Source organism: Liolophura sinensis, chromosome 3 (genome assembly GCF_032854445.1).
Source record: "Liolophura sinensis isolate JHLJ2023 chromosome 3, CUHK_Ljap_v2, whole genome shotgun sequence".
Classification (NCBI taxonomy): Eukaryota; Metazoa; Mollusca; class Polyplacophora; order Chitonida; family Chitonidae; genus Liolophura; species Liolophura sinensis.
The window spans coordinates 4,057,730-4,073,063 of record NC_088297.1 but is presented as its reverse complement, the minus strand read 5'-3'; the positions used below and the strand labels follow the sequence as shown (position 1 = coordinate 4,073,063).

General features: G+C 40.8%; 1 protein-coding gene across 1 annotated transcript in view; it reads left to right on the top strand.

Annotated features, from left to right (window-relative positions):
- LOC135463998 (uncharacterized) overlaps positions 1–12,676 on the top strand; it is a 78,351-nt gene extending 65,675 nt beyond the window's left edge. Inside the window, exons 6-12 of the mRNA XM_064741471.1 lie at positions 1,169–1,279; positions 1,857–3,209; positions 4,477–4,578; positions 5,819–7,258; positions 8,126–8,224; positions 9,048–10,404; positions 12,562–12,676. Of these exons, the coding sequence (XP_064597541.1) occupies positions 1,169–1,279; positions 1,857–3,209; positions 4,477–4,578; positions 5,819–7,258; positions 8,126–8,224; positions 9,048–10,404; positions 12,562–12,655 (4,556 nt within the window). The 3' untranslated portion in view covers positions 12,656–12,676. The remainder of the gene's footprint in view (positions 1–1,168; positions 1,280–1,856; positions 3,210–4,476; positions 4,579–5,818; positions 7,259–8,125; positions 8,225–9,047; positions 10,405–12,561) is intronic.
- Positions 12,677–15,334: the final 2,658 nt, after the last annotated feature.

Sequence of the window (15,334 nt, the reverse complement as noted above, 5' to 3'; positions counted from 1 at the left end):
GTGTTCAGCGGCATTGGCTTAATACACAACAAACACAGTGCTAAATGTATGTTAAATATGTCTTCAAATCCGGTGTGAACCATTGTGGAACCGAATACATATACATATTAAAAAATCACAGAATGTCAGTGTTTTCAAAAAGAAAATGAAAATGTTTATCATATCAAAATATGCCTCTACTGATTAAGTACGAAATTGTCTCTGATAAACTACACTGTATATATCATAGTCTTTGATCATCTTATATCAGGTTCATCTGAACACTGGTTCATACCGGATTTGAAGACATATTTAACATACATATAGCATTGTGTTTGTTGTGTATTAAGCAAATACCGCTGAACACTGGTTCACCAGAATAGCTGAAAGAATTTTTAAGGGCATTAGTTCTAGGTTTTGAAGGGATGAGGTTCATGGAGGTTGTAGATGGAAGGTTATTTTGATAGACAGTTACGGTATAGGTAAACAGGCTGAATAGGTAGCTTGGGGTTAGTTCGTTCAGGCATTTAAACCTTGGTAAAAACATTGGTATTGCAACATGATTCGTCTATGTACTGTCATCCAGTTTATGATTTGGAACAGTTCTTGACTTGGTGTCGTATATTATTGCATTTCAAATGATCCTCGCTGCACGTTTCTGTAGGCGTAACATACATTCAGGTGACTCTTTAGAGCCACTGCCCCATAGTAAGTAAAAGTAATCCAACAATAAAGCAAAATTCTGACATGGTGTGGTAAATACTTTTGTAACAATGTGAGCTTGGGTGATATAAGTTTACACTGATTCTCAGTGAAGTAGGGTATGTTGAATTTCCAGCACTGGAAAGACTTGTGTTGTCTTAAGTCCACTGCTTTACCCATACCCAGATTTGATGTTTTATCCGTGATGATGATGATGGCAGTTACTGTATTCTGGTATTTCACTCTTGGCCATGTTACACAGTTTGTCTGATTTTGATCATATTATCAATCTTAGAAAGTTGTTTTGGGGGTTTGTTAGGGAGATAGGATGATATCCTATAAACGGGAAAAAGCCAACCTATTTTTGAATGGAAAAATTCACTTTTTGGGGCAGACAATTGTAATAGAAAATGTTTAAGCTCAAATCAGTTGGTTTTCCAGAATATCTTCAGCGCATAAATTTAAATGCTGTTTGTTCTCCTTTCAGGGGTGTTGAAGGCTGAGGGGACCTCTGAAAGGAGAGTGAGGTTTTCGTCCTCACAGATTCCGGTGGAAAGTTCAGACTATGGCTGGCAGGGCGTACGAGCTGACTCAGGAGGTACCCTATTTCCTCAACCTCATCGCATATAAAAGAGAAAACGTACAGCGTAATTTTGGTGCCTTTTTAATTTGACTTTGGACACACACAAAATTACATAGGTTGGGTGGGCCAGTTTCAAGGTTTCACAAAAAGTATAATTTTGCGTAATTATCAGACTACATGGAATATTGCCCTTAAATTATGCGTATATAAGCATCTTACAAATATGTGAAAAGGTTGGAGAATTACACCGCACTCAAAGTTTGTCTTCATTTTCTTATTATCCAAGGGAGCCATCTTGATTTGCTCCATTCCTTCGGTGGGTGTGTCAGTGGGCAGGCCGGTTAATGTGTACACGGTGAAATCTTGCAGTTTAGAATCTATAGCTCTGTCGCAAGGTGCAGTTTTAAGCTCAAATCCATAATTAGATTGTATAATCTAAATATGGGAATTATTTTGTTAAATGTTTTAGTTTATTTCTCTGTTTGTGATAATTAGACGAAGGAAAGCGTTGGCCTAATAGAAAGGTTGAATTGTAATCAGTCCATTTTAGAAATGTATAGTTAACTTCCTTTTTTTTTCTTAATTTTTTTAGAAATACAACTCTCCTATGCAGATGTTCTCCAGGCTAGAACAGGGGTGACTGCACCTGCAGGGAGAGTGACCTTGAAATCCAGCTGTATCAGTTTGTGTGGCACAGGTGTAAACATCGTGAATGGTGCACAGCAACAAACATGGTTTTCGCTCAGTGAAACATCAGTAGATAAGTGTGGGTATGGCGTTCAAGTGTCGGGCACCCCAATGTTAAGCCGTGTTCAAATCACGAAGACGAATATCACAAGAAGTACGTTTGTTGGCTTGGAGATCCGTGATTATGTGGATTTCAGCATAACGAGCAGTGCGATATCCCAGAATTCCTTGCACGGTGTTGTCATGGATTCATCTTACACAACTCGATTAAGGTTTGAAGAAGTGGTGGTTTCGCATAATGGAGGACACGGTTTGGCGCTGAATATGCGCGGTAACTTCATACCTCAGAAGTATGTCGTAATAAAAAAGTCCAGATTTGTGTCCAATAATTTGGATGGTGTCAACCTCAGAGGAGAATTTGGACAGCAGGCAGAGGCATGGAATATTTTGGAGAACTCGTTTGAGACGAACAACAAATCGGGCCTCAACGTGAGCCTTGATGCTAGTTCCTCAGATGCTAGGGCGCTTTTTGTTCGAGACAACATTTTCTCAGGTCACATGACTTCTAACATTCCATTGAGCATCGTCATTTTGGGAAATTTTCGCTCCACTGGATCGTACGATATTGAACGAAATAAATTTTTCAACAACATCAACGGAATGTTTTTGAAGTTAGATTCTCAACCTGAAAACTATGTCACAAAACTTTCCCGCAATTCCTTTCGGCGCATCTTGTCGGGGCCTGCTATAGATGTGGATGCTGATGGATCGCAGATTTTGCGCAACACATTCACAGACTGCGAGTCTGAGGAAGTGGTAAAGATTCGACGTGGCCAGCGAAACGTCATGCACAACAACACCTTCAACAATCCTGATGCCCAGTACGATATTTCTTTGGGCGTTCCATTCCAGCTCCATCGTAAAATAAACGCATCATTCAATTACTGGGGTGATCGCCAGAGCAGCCATGTGCGATCTCGCGTCCAGGATTTCTACGCAAACCCTGACCTCATTATTGCAATTGTATCCCCGTTCTTCACTTCGAGCAGTCTCACTGAGATTTCCACAGGAACTGGTGACAGGTATTACGTGGATGCGTACGGATTTGCCGGAGGACAGCTGACAAGAAACCTGACAGTGAAGCGAGGCAGACTGTTCCGTGTGGGGAGGACCATTCATATACACCCCAGCGTTACCATGACGATAGAACCAGGGGCCAAACTGCTGTTCAGGAAGCTGGCTGGGATTTACGTTGAGGGTTAGTATGGAAGTGTTATCTCTAAGCAGCACCTGCTTTTCCCAGAGGATTTGTATCTACAATCAGTTGTACTAAACAGACTTTACAGTCTACTGTAAAACAGAGTTATAGATCATTTCGCACAAAGAAATTGTAAGATGATTTTACTAAGCAGTGATCATGATTGCATGCTAAATTGGAATCTTGTATCAGGATTTGTAAAAAAAAAAGAAGTTATGCCTGACAAAGCAAGCAAATGTCCCAATGACAATCTGACCTACTGTATCAGCATCTAATGAAAATGTTAAGCAAATGATTTTTCTATAAATGTACCAGGCATACCATTTAACGCAGGTATTCACTGGTTGACTTCTCTTCCTAAGATATGTTAGATGGTTATCACCTCAGTAGTCAGGTATTCACTGGTTGACTTCTCTTCCTCAGGTGTGTTACATGTGTTAGGCAGCAGTAGTTAGACAGTGTCGTTGTTATGACCTCAGTGTTCAGGTATTCACTGGTTGACTTCTCTTCCTCTGGTGTGTTATGTGTGTGAGGCAGCAGTAGTCAAACAGTGTCATTGTTACCTGCAGAACCTTGGTTATGACCTCAGTAGTCAGGTATTCACTGGTTGACATCTCTTCCTCAGGTGTGTCATATGTGTTAGGCAGCAGTAGTTAGACAGTGTCGTTGTTATGACCTCAGTGTTCAGGTATTCACTGGTTGACTTCTCTTCCTCTGGTGTGTTATGTGTGTTAGGCAGCAGTAGTCAGACAGTGTCATTGTTACCTGCAGAACCCTGGATATGACCCCAGTGGTCAGGTATTCACTGGTTGACTTCTCTTCCTCAGGCGTGTTATGTGTGTGAGGCAGCAGTAGTCAAACAGTGTCATTGTTACCTGCAGAACCCTGGATATGACCCCAGTGGTCAGGTATTCACTGGTTGACTTCTCTTCCTCAGGTGTGTCATATGTGTGAGGCAGCAGTAGTCAGACAGTGTCATTGTTACCTGCAGAACCCTGGTTATGACCTCAGTGGTCAGGTATTCACTGGTTGACTTCTCTTCCTCAGGTGTGTTAGATGTGTTAGGCTGCAATAGTCATACAGTGTCATTGTTACCTGCAGAACCCTGGTTATGACCTCAGTAGTCAGGTATTCACTGGTTGACTTCTCTTCCTCAGGTGTGTCATATGTGTGAGGCAGCAGTAGTCAGACAGTGTCATTGTTACCTGCAGAACCCTGGTTATGACCTCAGTGGTCAGGTATTCACTGGTTGACTTCTCTTCCTCAGGTGTGTTACGTGTGTTAGGCAGCAGTAGTCAGACAGTTTCATTGTTACCTGCAGAACCCTCATTATACCCTCAGTGGTCAGGTATAAGACTCTACAAAGCAGGTAAGATATTTCCTTAATTACATGTTCCAGAATATCAGTCTCATGATTTTTAATTAGTTCTCTATATACTACCGCATGTTCAGCTTGATAGATTTACCCAACCTTAAAGCAATGACAGGCACGTCACAAGGGGATGTCACTCCATTGTCAAAAAATGGTATTTCCAAACTGCGATGTTATTTTCACCGGAGCCCTGAGAATAAGGTAATGAATTAAGCTATGACGTTGCAATTGAAATAAAACCTTTGATGTTTGAATGATTTATGGACGACCTTCCAACATTCTGAAAGAGTTCATAGTCACAATTATTGTTGGCCCCATTTCTCAGCCCTTTTGCCCATGAAAGAGTGGCCTTCAGTGTAATTTATGCACCTTTTTAATTTTATTTTGGAGACAAAACTTTGGTTAGGTTGTCCAATTCAAGGTTTTCACAATTTTTCTGTTATTTCATTATTAGACTTACACTAAAATCCCTACACTAAATCCCTGACAATATGCTTGAACTAGCACCTTGCATATATGCAAAAAGTTTGAAAAAAGGCAGTAAGGTGGTTAAGGAGCTTCTGTCTTGCATTTCAATGGTAAGGACACAGAATGTTGCGAGTTCAAACCCAGCTGTTGACAAAGTGTTTGTGGATACCCCCACAGGCTCGTTTTGTGGTGCCTTGGTGACAGTAAGCAGTCAGCGACGATTTATACCCATTTGCATCGTGTGACATTCAGACGAAGGCCACTGGTGTTTCATCAGCATGGTTTGCATATCTGTACATACACATCACCTGTAGGAAAATTCATTAGTAACTTGCCAAAGGTCAGTGGTTTATGTCAGGCACTTTTTAAACCACCCCTAAAACTGACCACTATGGTTGGATTGAAAACATCAAGAGTATGGTGTTAAACAATAACCAAACGAATCAGTAAACTGTGTGAGGCTCTAAAAAAAAAAAACAAAAAATGTTGCTAGTGCCCCTTTATGAAAAGTGCTGCCTGGCACTGGTAAGCACATTGTTTCCAAGAGCAGATTAGAGCTCAGAGTTACAATGATGAAAGACTGCATTGGATGAAAGCAGCATGTGTATCACTTTTTGTGATCAAAGGTTTATGGTACGGCTTAAAACATACATGTAGCATGATGCTTCCTTATTCAATATTTCGTTTATTTGTTTATTTATTTTTGTAAAAAGATGTAATGTGTATAATAATGCATGTAATGTTTTTTTTCTCTTTTTTTTTTTTGCAGATGTTTCGATTCGTTTTTCAAAGATCTCCAGTGCTGTAGCCTGCATTCAGTTTACGGACTCACTTCCTGTAAAAGTGCTGCTGACCAATGTCACCTGTATCCATAGCAACACAGGTATGTCTGGACAAATTAGCGGAGAGACAACGATCTCGCTGCACAACAGCAAATTCACCAACATTCGCGGCCACGGACTGTATTTCTCTCTGGGAGAAAGCCTGAACTTTGATCTCACCATGACCTCGTCCGAGCTCAGTCGATGCCAAAAAGGAGCTTTGACCTTGGAAGACACGGGAATGTCCTTCAAACATGTCAGCACAAACTTCAGGAAGTTATTTCTACGAGACAACGGTCGAGGGATGTTTTTTTACACGTACACCAATGTGAAGCTACGGTTCTTTCTGTCTGACTCTGTCATAGAACGACAACGAGGCTTCTCAGTTAACCTTGATTCTCGAGTCGTGAAAATGTCAATTTCCAGAACAAGGTTTATCAAAAATCAAAATGGCCTCTACGTGTCCATGCGAGGCAGCGAAGACTGTGAGGACAAAATCAGAATCGCTGATAACGAATTTAGTAATTCGGTTCAAAGCCAGGAATTGCAGATATACAGTTATCGTGGCAACGGCCGGTGTCAGTTGTTGGTTTCACGAAACTTTTTTCAGAGAACAGAATCTCAGCCTTTCGGGGCGTTGTATATATTGTCGAATTGGTTCACACGTATTAGTGTTCGAAACAACCACTTCCATGGAATAGCGGGAACGGCCATTGATTTGAACGCTGAAAGTGAAGCGCAGTCTGTTGTTGTTTACAATAACACCATCACGCAGTGCAAACAAGCGCTCCTCATCAAATCAAACGAAGTCCAAGTGGAAGTTACCCACAATTCCCTGATTCAGAATTACGGCAGTGATATTGTGGATTTAGAGCCCGTGTTCACTACACCTTCTGCAGGACAACTTAAATTCTCTCAAAATTCACTGGAAAACAACGGCAATGGCACCATCCTGGTTCTAAGAACATCCTCCGTTTCAGTTCACTACAACGTTTTTGCCAACCCTGCTTCGCAGTTTAACGTGAAAATGGCCTGCGCTGACTGCTGGGGCCAGGAGATCAATGCCACCATGAACTACTGGGATGCCGTGGCCTCACGAGACATCTCGAGGAAGTTACATGACAAGCGATCAGACAGCAGCCTCCCCAAGATATCCTTCACCCCTTACATGCGCGATCGGCGCCTGCAGACGATTTATTCAGCGTCAGCCAAGTTCGTCACGGAGAACAGGATGTTGGGAGGGATTGTGGGAGGAAATGTGACGTTGGATGCCAGCCAAAGCCCTTACACGGTTGTGTCGAGCGTTGTGATTGGTCCAAATGATGTCCTAATCTTGGAGGCCGGCGTGACGTTGCTGTTTTACACAAACATGGCCATTACAGTTGAAGGTATGTGTACACTTTTATCAGTTTACAAAGACCCTCACTGGCTAAGATGGTTTGAAATGCTGGCTGGGTGCAACCATCAGGCCCTTGAACAGTGAGGTCGCGTGTACAAATCCAGCTCTTGCTGCTTCAGCTGTAGATTAAAGTCAGGGAGTTCAGCATTTTGGAGAATAATGTTTAACATGAATTAAAAATTCTCCAGTATTGCATTGAAATTCATGCAGCATTCAATACACGTCTCCTGTCAAAATTATCAAATCTATATATAATAGTGTTATATTCATTTGAACCTGTTTATAGATATGGTTTAATATATACCATGCATAAGTTTGATTAGTTGGGGAGGCCTGGGTTCAAACCCAGGTTGTGTCATTCCAAAAATGATCCTTGTGGCTGCCTCTCTTGGCATTCAGCTCTGAGATTTTAGAGCGAGGAACAGGAGTAGTTGGCCCAGTGTCAGTATAATGTGACTGGGTGGGGTGTCTTGTCTGGTGTCTTGTCTGGTGTCTTTGCCATCATCCATGATACTTCACTGGTGGCAGCATTTTGCTGTTATCTGTTAGTTCTTTAAGATATTTATTAGACTGTCATGAATCGGTTTTCTAGACTTGTTAAAACTTGATTTTTTATGGGCGTACCATTAATACGTATAGGTTATGAGTTATTGCAGCTTTGTCTTTATTTTGTTCATCAGACTATGAAAAAGTGGCAAAAATTTGTCAAAAACTAAATCGGAAAGAAAGACTCCATTCCTCATGAATGACGGGTTAATTACTATTAATGTTTTTCTTTTTATTTTTTTGTGATGTATACTTTTCCATGACATCTTTTCCACTGGTCTTGATTGTACGGCTATTTGACGTGTTTCAGGAATCTTGATTGTGAATGGGCAGGAGACGCAGCCTGTGGTGCTCAAACCGTTCATCACCGGCAGCAGATGGAGTGGGGTGGAGATCATCCAGACTGCAGGTACGCAGCAGTACTTAAGCAATCTTACTGAAGACAGTACAAAATCATGACGGGTCAACTGTGGGATTTGAACCACTGACCCTTGAATTGTGCCTGCACCTGTGCTACTGGACAAAGAAAATTACCTTTCGCTGGGTTATATGTAGCTAACCCCAGTTTTTCTTTACCCTGTAGTAAAATAAATTTCATTTATGAATCATTCCTATTAAATGATTGTGTAATCTATTATGTGTAAATGGACCTTGGACAGAGGGCTTGGTTCACACCTGATGACAATAAGCAGGTGATGACATTTCCATTATACGGTCTAACGTTTAGTGAGTACACTCGTCCTCGACCAGTGTGGTGTGGATATCTGTACATGTACAGTGTACAGTGGCACATCTGTGGGAAAGTTCATCAGTAAAGTGCCTAATGTCAGTGGTTTACCCTGGGCAGTCTGATCTCGTGGAACTGACGTTCAGCACATAAATGACATCACATAGATTCTTGACCATGGCATTAAAAGGATTCAGAATCGATTCTGATTGGCTGGTGTGAGAGATATAGGCAAGTCCAGGCAATGTCTTGACTAAGCAGAATTTTAGCTATGGTACATTTATTCAAGCGTGACAATGGCTGCACCCAGGAAGCCCAATCTCTGTAAGATATTCAGCATTGATTCTTTATCCCTTTAGTCTAATAAATAAATAAATAAATAAATAAAAAAGTAAATTAATAATTAATCATCATCATTATTATTATTATAAAATTGTGATTGAATGTTGTCAAATTAAAATTCATTGCTCCAGGAAATACATCTTTTTTCATCTTTTGTTAACAGAAAAAGCGAATGCCTCCCTCTTGCATCACTTGGTTTTGAAGGCTACAGAATACGGGCTGTCTGTTAAAGGAGAGTTGCCCAGGATAAACCATGTGACCTCCTCTGGCTCCACCCACTCCGGCATGAGCGTGGAATTAGCTGACAGTCCAAAGCATAGCGTTCCAAGAAATCTCAACATGTCTTATAACGCTGGCCCGGGCATCACCGTGAAAATGAACGGAGCTTCCAGGTCCAAGTTTCTAATTTCTGCTTGTTCTTTGACCAATAACCTGCATGGTTTATCAGTGATAGAAGGCGGAGACTTCACCATATCACGCTGCACCATTTCCCATAATTCCCACAGCGGCATTCATGTTTCAGACTTTTATGAAGGTGCCATGTTAATTCAAGGTTCAGAGTTCGAAAGGAATCAAGTTCATGCCATTTTGTCCGTGGCAAGCCATCAGAACCCGCGTTCTGGAGACCATGTCATGTTTCAGTTGCTGGACAATATTTTTGTTGATCATGATTTGATCCAGAACGCGTCAGAATCAAGACATCTTGTGTCCCTGCAGAACACAGCGCAAAAATCTGGCGTCTGGAAAATCTCCAATAACATCTTCACTAAAAATAAAAACATGGACCATCTGGTGGATATTACGTTTCAAAATGGAGCAGACAGCAGCTACCATGTGGAAATCAGCAATTCCTCTTTCTTGGATAATGAGGCAAGCGTTCTTTCCTTCAAACAGTCGGACACCTCGGCTTCAGATTTTCGTCTCTATGGCAACCATTTTAGACACAATATCGCAGGATCAAATGTCAGCGTAGTTAGCTTAGTTTATCATTCTGACCAAAACGCCAAGTTAACCGTAGCAAATAACACTTTCCACAGAAATTCTGCCAGAAACATTTTGTTTGTCATGTTGAATGAAACAAACAGGTATTCAGATTACGGTGTTTTTGAGGACGGAAAAATTACAGAGAACATCATGTTTGACAACAATGCACGGAACATCGTGAACCTGGCTGCGTATGGCTTGCGCTTCAACAACAACACCGTTAGCAACCCGCGTGCAAAGTGTGAATTATTTGTCCCCGAGTTTCACATTTCGAGGAACGTCCTAGCCAGATACACCTACTGGGGTCATCCAAACTTAGAGGCCATCGTGGAGCGAATCTGCGGCTTTGACATGGACATGACTCGAGCCATCGTGGATTATCTCCCTTATCGCAGATCTGAATCCTGGACAGATGTTTCCATGGTAACGCTGGATCCCTTGTCCTTAGAGTCGGTGTATGGTGGGCAGATAGTACTGGACACGGAGCTCACAGACATTGCTAAAGTGTACCCCATCAAGAGATCTATCTATATACGGTAAAAATTTGTGTATCACTACCTTGTTTGTAACAGCTTGCGTGAATGTTTTTAGTGGTACTTATACTGTGTCTTTTTGTGGAAGTGCAAGTCTGTGCAGCCACTGTACTGGCGTCCAATTTAGTCATTATACTGACACTGAACCAACCAGTCCTGTTTCTTTGATCTTTGATCCCAGGTCTCCTGTCTTCGAGCCAACCAGTCCTGTGTCTTTGCTCTTTGATCTCAGGTCTCCTGTTTTCTAGCCAACCAGTCCTGTGTCTTTGCTCTTTGATCTCAGGTCTCCTGTCTTCGAGCCAACCAGTCCTTTGTCTTTGCTCTTTGATCTCAGGTCTCCTGTCTTCGAGCCAACCAGTCCTGTTTCTTTGATCTTTGATCCCAGGTCTCCTGTCTTCAAGACTACCAGTCCTTTGTCTTTGCTCTTTGATCTCAGGTCTCCTGTCTTCGAGCCAACCAGTCCTGTGTCTTTGCTCTTTGATCTCAGGTCTCCTGTTTTCGAGCCAACCAGTCCTGTGTCTTTGCTCTTTGTTCTCAGGTCTCCTGTCTTCAAGCCAACCAGTCCTACTTCTTTGCTCTTTGATCTCAGGTCTCCTGTCTTCGAGCCAACCAGTCCTTTGTCTTTGCTCTTTGATCTCAGGTCTCCTGTCTTTGAGCCAACCAGTCCTGTTTCTTTGATCTTTGATCCCAGGTCTCCTGTCTTCAAGACTACCAGCCCTTTGTCTCTGCTCTTTGATCTCAGGTCTCCTGTCTTCGAGCCAACCAGTCTTGTGTCTTTGCTCTTTGATCTCAGGTCTCCTGTCTTCGAGCCAACCAGTCCTACTTCTTTGCTCTTTGATCTCAGGTCTCCTGTCTTCGAGCCAACCAGTCCTACTTCTTTGCTCTTTGATCCCAAAGCCTCTTGGCTTTTAGGCCTATGATATACTGTATTTCACCTAAACATTGATATGTATAAACGTATGTTTCAGAGGCTCAGAAAGGCCTTAAAACGACACTTTTGATGCCAACACATAAGTTTTTCTGATGAGTTTTTCAGTCAAGGTTCATGAAAATCTATCAAGTGGTCCAATAAGGTGGATGATTCAGTAAGAATCAAGCAAAATGTGTTAATTGGAAAATGCTAGAAAACTTCAGGCGACTTCCAGGATTTTTTGTATGTAACTACATATTTACACAATGCTTCAGTACATTTCATTGCCAGAAAGGGTTGGGATGCTATATACATGGGTATGTACGTCATAATAACTCAGTTCTTAACTTTCTTATGTCCTCATCGGTCATACATTGTACAAGGGAGGGTCTGCCAGCAACCCCTATGGACATTCCCCCCTTAAACATTTCCCCCTATGGACATTTCTCCATATTGACATTTCTCCCTATGGACATTTCTCCTTTGCACAATTCCCCCTACGGATATTTCCCCCTTAAACATTTCCCCCTATGGACATTTTCCCCCATTGACATTTCTCCCTATGGACATTTCTCCTTTGCACAATTCCCCCTACAGATATTTCCCCTTTAGACAATTCCCCATATGGATATTTCCCCTTTGGACAATTCCCCCAAGACAATTCCTTCATGAATATTTCCGCCAATGGACATTTACCCCCATGGACGTTAAACCCCAAGCACCCAATCACTCACTCAATTCACCCTATGGACATTTTCCCCTATGGGCAATTCACCCCAGGACAATTTCCACTGTGGACATTTCCCCCTATGAACATTTCCCCCTAGGACATTTCCCTCATGGATGTTTCCCTGCCTGTGGACAATTCCCCCAATAGACATTTCTCTCTATGGGCAATTCGCCCCTAGGACAATTTCCCCTGTGGACATTTCCCCGTATGGACATTTCACCCTATGGACATTTCCTCCTATGGACATTTCTCCCTATGGACAATTCCCCCTGGGACAATTTCCCTGTGGACATTTCCCCCTATGCACATTTCATCCTAGGACAACTCCTCCTATGGGCAATTAACATGTAAGTGATCTCACGTATGTACATGACGTTTGGCGGAGATCAGTTGCTTTCCATCAGTGTGACATTAACATGTGGAAAGGTTTTCCGTTTTCGCAGTCATCAGGCTAGAATCAGACAATTTGACCACATGATTTAAAGTTGAAATGTTAATGACACATTACTTTCCATTTCAGTGACGGAGCCACGCTGGTTGTCCCTCCAGGATTACACCTGAGGTTTGAAGAAAACCGAGGCATTTATGTTGCAGGTATGACCTCTCACCCCTAATCATATCCCAATGATCAACTGACTTCCTTTATGACCATGTGGGAAAGTCTGCCAGCAACCTGTGGATGGTGGTGGATTTCCCAAATGCTCTTCATGATTTCCTGTCACCATAGAAGTGACCGCAATCGTATAAGTGAAATAGTTGTTAAGTACTTTGTAAAACACCAGTCAAATACATAAACCCAACTTTCTGCTAGTTTATCTCTCCTTTGTTTTTGGGTCTTTGACTCATATGTGTTTTGTCTTTGATTCATGTATGTCTGGTCATGCCTTTGATTTATGTGTGACTTGTCATGCCTTTGATTTATGTGTGACTTGTCATGCCTTTGATTTATGTGTGACTTGTCATGCCTTTGATTCATGTATGTTTTGTCATGCCTTTGATTTATGTTTGACTTGTCATGCCTTTGATGGATGTGTGACTTGTCATGCCTTTGATTCATGTATGACTTGTCATGCCTTTGATTTATGTGTGACTTGTCATGCCTTTAATTTATATATGACTTGTGATGCCTTTGATTTATGTAGGACTTGTCATGCCTTTGATTTATGTGTGACTTGTCATGCCTTTAATTCATATATGACTTGTGATCCCTTTGATTCATGTATGACTTGTCATGCCTTTGATTTATGTATGTCTTGTCATGCTTTTGATTCATGTATGACTTGTGATGCCTTTGATTTATGTATGACTTGTCATGCCTTTGATTTATGTGTGACTTGTCATGCCTTTGATTTATGTGTGACTTGTCATGCCTTTGATTCATGTATGTTTTGTCATGCCTTTGATTCATGTTTGACTTGTCATGCCTTTGATGGATGTGTGACTTGTCATGCCTTTGATTCATGTATGTCTTGTCATGCTTTTGATTCATGTATGACTTGTGATGCCTTTGATTTATGTAGGACTTGTGATGCCTTTGATTTATGTGTGACTTGTCATGCCTTTAATTCATATATGACTTGTGATACCTTTGATTCATGTATGACTTGTCATGCCTTTGATTTATGTATGTCTTGTCATGCTTTTGATTCATGTATGACTTGTGATGCCTTTGATTTATGTATGACTTGTGATGCCTTTGATTTATGTGTGACTTGTCATGCCTTTAATTCATATATGACTTGTGATACCTTTGATTCATGTATGACTTGTCATGCCTTTGATTTATGTTTGACTTGTCATGCCTTTGATTTATGTGTGACTTGTCATGCCTTTGATTTATTTGTGATTTGTCATGCTTTTGATTCATGTATGACTTGTGATGCCTTTGATTTATGTGTGACTTGTCATGCCTTTAATTCATATATGACTTGTCATGCCTTTGATTCATATATGACTTGTCATGCCTTTGATTCATGTATGACTTGTCATGCCTTTGATTCGTGTATGACTTGTCATGCCTTTGATTTATGTATGACTTGTCATGCCTTTGATTCGTGTATGACTTGTCATGCCTTTGATTTATGTATGACTTGTCATGCCTTTGATTTATGTGTGACTTGTCATGCCTTTAATTCATATATGACTTGTGATGCCTTTGATTTATGTGTGACTTGTCATGCCTTTGATTCATGTATGACTTGTCATGCCTTTGATTCGTGTATGACTTGTCATGCCTTTGATTTATGTATGACTTGTCATGCCTTTGATTCGTGTATGACTTGTCATGCCTTTGATTTATGTATGACTTGTCATGCCTTTGATTTATGTGTGTTTTGTCATGCCTTTGATTTATGTGTGTGTTTTTATGCCTTTGATTTATGTGTGTTTTGTCATGCCTTTGATTTATGTGACTTGTCATGCCTTTGATTTATGTGTGTTTTGTCATGTCTTTGATTCATGTTTGACTTGTCATGCCTTTGATTTATGTGTGTTTTGTCATGCCTTTGATTCATGTTTGACTTGTCATGCCTTTGATTCATGTTTGACTTGTCATGTCTTTGATTTATGTATGTCTTTTCATGCCTTTGATTTATGTGTGTTTTGTCATGCCTTTGAATCATGTGTGTCTTGTCATGCTTTTGATTTATGTGTTTTGTCATGCCTTTGATTCATGTTTGACTTGTCATGCCTTTGATTCATGTTTGACTTGTCATGCCTTTGATTTATGTATGTCTTTTCATGCCTTTGATTTATGTGTGTTTTGTCATGCCTTTGATTTATGTGTGACTTGTCATGCCTTTGATTCATGTATGTTTTGTCATGCCTTTGATTTATGTGTGTCTTGTCATGCCTTTGATTTATGTGTGTTTTGTCATGCCTTTGATTTATGTGTCTGGTCATGCCTTTGATTCATGTATGTTTTATGATGCCTTTGATTTATGTGTGACTTGTCATGCCTTTGATTCATGTATGTTTTGTCATGCCTTTGATTTATGTGTGTTTTGTCATGCCTTTGATTTATGTGTGTCTTGTCATGCCTTTGATTCGTGTATGACTTGTCATGCCTTTGATTTATGTATGACTTGTCATGCCTTTGATTTATGTGTGTTTTGTCATGCCTTTGATTTATGTGTGTGTTTTTATGCCTTTGATTTATGTGTGTTTTGTCATGCCTTTGATTTATGTGTGACTTGTCATGCCTTTGATTTATGTGTGTTTTGTCATGTCTTTGATTCATGTTTGACTTGTCATGCCTTTGATTTATGTGTGTTTTGTCATGCCTTTGATTCATG